This window comes from Cervus elaphus, chromosome 32, assembly GCF_910594005.1.
Source record: "Cervus elaphus chromosome 32, mCerEla1.1, whole genome shotgun sequence".
In the NCBI taxonomy this organism is placed as follows: Eukaryota; Metazoa; Chordata; class Mammalia; order Artiodactyla; family Cervidae; genus Cervus; species Cervus elaphus.
In genome coordinates, this window is record NC_057846.1 from 46,840,748 (window position 1) to 46,844,957 (window position 4,210).

General features: G+C 51.1%; 1 protein-coding gene across 1 annotated transcript; it reads right to left on the reverse strand.

The window, feature by feature from the left end:
* Positions 1 to 286: 286 nt before the first annotated feature.
* On the reverse strand, positions 287 to 3,679 carry OXSM (3-oxoacyl-ACP synthase, mitochondrial). The gene is made up of 3 exons (XM_043893887.1): positions 3,610 to 3,679; positions 1,944 to 3,062; positions 287 to 725 (listed from the first exon to the last, which is right to left on the reverse strand). Exons 2-3 carry the CDS (start codon positions 2,921 to 2,923, stop codon positions 323 to 325), a joined length of 1,383 nt encoding a protein of 460 aa, XP_043749822.1. The 5' UTR covers positions 2,924 to 3,062; positions 3,610 to 3,679; the 3' UTR covers positions 287 to 322.
* Between the last annotated feature and the right edge of the window lie 531 nt (positions 3,680 to 4,210).

The window sequence follows — 4,210 nt, forward strand, 5'->3', positions numbered from 1 at the left end:
CCCCCAGCCTCCCAGGAAACCGGTGGCAGCACTGAGAGACATTTTTGGTCGTCACCGCTGGGGAAGGAGGGGGCACTGGAATCTAGTGGGCGGGAACTCGGATGCTGTGAAGCATCGTAGGATGTACAGGACAGCCTCCTCTTTCCTCAACAAAGAAGCACCCTGCGCAAAACATCCATGGTGCCAAGGCTGAGAAACCCGGACAAGAATAAACAGTGCCTGGGTATTGTTATATAAAAATATGCATTTATATAAATGTATTATTTCTCAATGCAGTTTATAACAGTTAAAAACATCAATATTTAATTACAAGTGATTTGTCCTACATGCCAGCAATACAAAGTGTTGCATTAGTACCGCCGAAACCAAAGGAATTAGTGAGCGCAATTCGTCTTTTCTCAGCTTTCCATTCCTGTGCCTTGAGTGGCACGTAATTGAGATCAAACTGCGGCTCTGTGCAGTCCAGGTTTAAAGTAGGCGGCAGTTTCCGATGATGACAAGCCAGGGCGGTAAAGGCGGCCTCGGCCGCCCCGGCAGCCCCCAGGAGGTGCCCCGTGGCCCCCTTGGTGGAGGAGACGGCAAGGGCGCGCGCGTGGTCTTTGAAAAGCTGTTTGATAGCTTTGTTTTCAGCAGCGTCTCCCAGAGGCGTGGAAGTAGCGTGTGCGTTGATGTAGGTTACCTCCTCAGGTTGGATGCCTGCATCTTTTACAGCAGCGGCCATGCATCTAATAAATAAGAAAAAAGCAGTTGGACTCATCAGAACGACATTTCATTTTAACAAGGTATTCAGCATCTGTGGGCTTCTCCAGTGGTTCAGTGGTAGAGAACCCACCTGCCAACGCAGGAGACATGGGTTCAATCCCTGGGTCGGGAAGATCCCCTGGAGAAGGGAATGGCAACCCACTCCAGTATTCTTACCTGGAGAATCCCCATGGACAGAGGAGCCTGGCAGGCTACAGTCCATGGGGTCACAAAGAGTCAAGCATGACTGAGTGACTGAACACGCACTCATTGTCCGTATGACTACAGATAATGGCTACAGAAATATCCAGGTACACTGGATAAAAAGAACCCGTTATGTTCCCATAACAGAACAGCATCTTGGATTACCACGTGCACTAGAATGCCCTCTGCATGGGAATACCAAGGCACCCCCAGTACCCTGGACTGATTCATCACTGTGACATAAACATATAAACCTATGGATTTTATAATCTCTAATAAAACATATTTCCATTTTATTTGAACTGACCTTATTTCCTAGAGGAAAAAGTAAGGTAGACTCAACCCCAGAATAATTTTTCTTTGGGGAATTTCTTATCAGTGGAGAATGCATACAGAGTTAAAATAAGGAGAAAAGATTTATAACTATGTTTTAATTTTTTCTTTCACATTTAAATGTAAAGCTTTGCATATTTGCCAATAATCTAAAAAAAGTCCGTGCCATCACTTTAATGCTTCAAATATCTTTCAAAACCTTCTTATTCAGGCCATAAGAATTCTAAGTGAATGAAGTACAAAGCCAAACCTCCAAACAGACAAATTTAAAAGTAAAATATTTCAAAATAAATAAATAAATAAAACATTTCTCTGGGAAAACCTCTGAAAATCTCATGGATATTAGCACCTCCTTATTCAGTTCCGGGCTGCCTCGATTTCCTTAAAAGGTAGCTCAGAGTATAACCGGAAGTGTGATGAAGGGTTTCAGCGAAATACGACAGTCTCCTGATCCAGCTGGCTGCTACGCTTGACATTTCCAGTACCAGCAACTACTCAATAAAACTCAAAAGGATATTCAAACGTTTTCAAACACGGTAAGGCAAAGAAAACACTGTTCAGTCTAAAACAGAGACAGCACACCAAGGCCGGATACGACCATTTCCACTAAGTTGAGACTCCAACGGTCTTATCTGAAGAAATGGGAACAAACGAGCAGTCTTTACCTGAAGGCACCCTCTCCTCCAGGGTCGGGGGCGGTTATGTGGCCGGCATCCCCGGAGAGTCCGTAGCCCACGATCTCGGCGTAGACCCGGGCCCCTCTGCGGAGCGCATGCCCGTGTTCCTCCAGGACCAGCACGGCCGCGCCTTCTCCCATTACAAACCCGTCCCTCTGGGGGTGAAACGGCCGACAGGCGGACTTCGGATCCGCGTTTGTGCTCAGAGCGCGAGCTCTGGCGAACCCAGCGAGGGACAGGGGGCTGATGCAAGCATCTGCTCCCCCGGCCACCATCACGTCCGCATCTCCGTGGGCTACGAACCTGAACGAGTCTCCCACCGCGTGAGCCCCGGTGGTGCAGGCCGTGGAGACCGCGTGGTTGGGGCCCTTGAGCTTATGGCGGATGCTGACCTGGCCTGCTGCCATGTTGACCAGAATCTTAGGGACGAAGAATGGGCTGACTTTACTGTAACCTTTGGTCTGAAACGTCAAAGCGGTTTCGGAAATCACCTCCAGAGGAACCATTCCCATGCCGATTGCGACACCTGTAGCCGCCTGATCAGCTTCTGATTGAGGGTGCCAGCCCGCATCTTTTAAGGCTAACTCAGCGGCCGCGATGGCCATCACCGTGGGAGGCGACATGGCCTTGGTATCTGACTTGGGCACAAAGTTTTGCTCGTTGAACTGCCCTTCATCACAACCTCTTGGCACATAAGCGGCAACGCTGCACGGAATGCTCTGGTACTCCTCGCCAATCAGGGAGACTATTCCACTCTCTCCCCGGACAAGGCGGTCCCACACCAGCTGAGTTCCAACGCCAAGAGGGGTCACTAAACCGATGCCGGTGACGACGACTCGCCGACGCAATCCGGGTGCTGGCGCGGTTGCCAAGAACCGCCTTTCATTTATTAATCGCTGGCATGATCCTGCACGTATCAGATGACATTTGGTAATCCTTAGGAAACTTTGCAAGCCGTCTGACAGCATGGTTGAGATTCAGAGGGTCAGCACCTTTCCTGTAACAGACCACAACAAGCCCAGCAGGTATGGTCACTGTGGTTTAAAACACCTTAAAAGGTCTAGGAAACAACATCCAGGGTGTGGTTTTCAGGCGCTCGGTTGTGAGCTGTTAAGGGAACGCAGGGAAAATAACGTTATGTCATTTTAATTTATACTTATCATCGAACCACCTGTTTGGACGCATCCCTTTTCAGACTCCAATTACCCTAAGATATTAGAAGACAGAGTGAAACGACGATTCATTCGAATCACATAAACAGAACTTGACTATGGAAAACACACGGGCATTCCTGGCCTGATACAGGCTGCGGAAAGCATTCTTTTGCAGGATGACCAAGACCGTATTACATTTAATGCTCCTGGTGTTAGCGGCGTAAAACACATTTCGGGCCGTAGTGTTCGAGGTAGGGGTGAGAGGACTTTTTGGATCCTCAGCAGGGAATCAGGATTTCTGCGACCGCGAAGGCCAAGGGCGAGGGGAGGCCGGGGACAAGGGACGGTGGCCAACTCCCAGCACCGCCTCAGACACCCGAGGAGAGCGTGGAGAGAGGAACAGACAGTAGGCCCTGGTCCTCCACGCTGCTCTCCGCACCCGCCCCCAACCCGATGGGGCGCCGGAGCGCGAAAGCCAAAGAGGGGCGAGCGGCCACTACCTGCACCTGGTGCAGCCCGCGCAGCCGCAGTTCCCGGCGCCCGACGGGCGATGCGCACGCGCACAGGCACGTCCGCGAGGGCGCGCACGCACGAACGCGAGAGCGCGTGCGTGTGCGTGCACGCCCCCCGGTGCGCGCGCCCGCCGGCCCGAGCGCCCTTCCCCCGCGTCCCCTTGGCGGAGGTCAGACCTTCCTGGAGGCGGATCCCGGCTCGGGGCCTGTGGCCACGTCGGCCGCTCCAAGATAAGCTGGAACGCACACGAAATGCAAGGAGAGAGCATTTTGCCCGTCAAGAGGGGATTTTTTATTTTTTTTCTAATAATGCCCAAATAGTCTCCTGTTGTGGGGAAAAGGGGCACCGTCAGATTCTGCTGGACTCCTAGGGAAGAGTTAAAGACGTTCCTGAGTCCTTCCAGTGATGTCTGGGTCGCCCACACCTGTTTGTAGTAGCAGAGTAGGCCGAAATAAAATGCCCAGCAGCAGGAAGTCGACTGTTGAGTTTTGTTGTTGTTCAGTCGCTACATCCTGTCCGACTCTTTGCGACCCCATGGACTGCTTTGTGGTATATCTAAATGCTCTGCAGCCACTTAAAATAATTCTG

Excerpts from the sequence above, each read along its gene's own strand:
- OXSM (XM_043893887.1), bottom strand. The coding sequence starts at position 2,923 with ATGCTGTCAGACGGCTTGCAAAGTTTCCTAAGGATTACCAAATGTCAT. Across the intron at positions 726-1,943 it reads GGAGGAGAGGGTGCCTTCAG|ATGCATGGCCGCTGCTGTAA; the intron begins GTAAAGACTGCT and ends CTTATTTATTAG.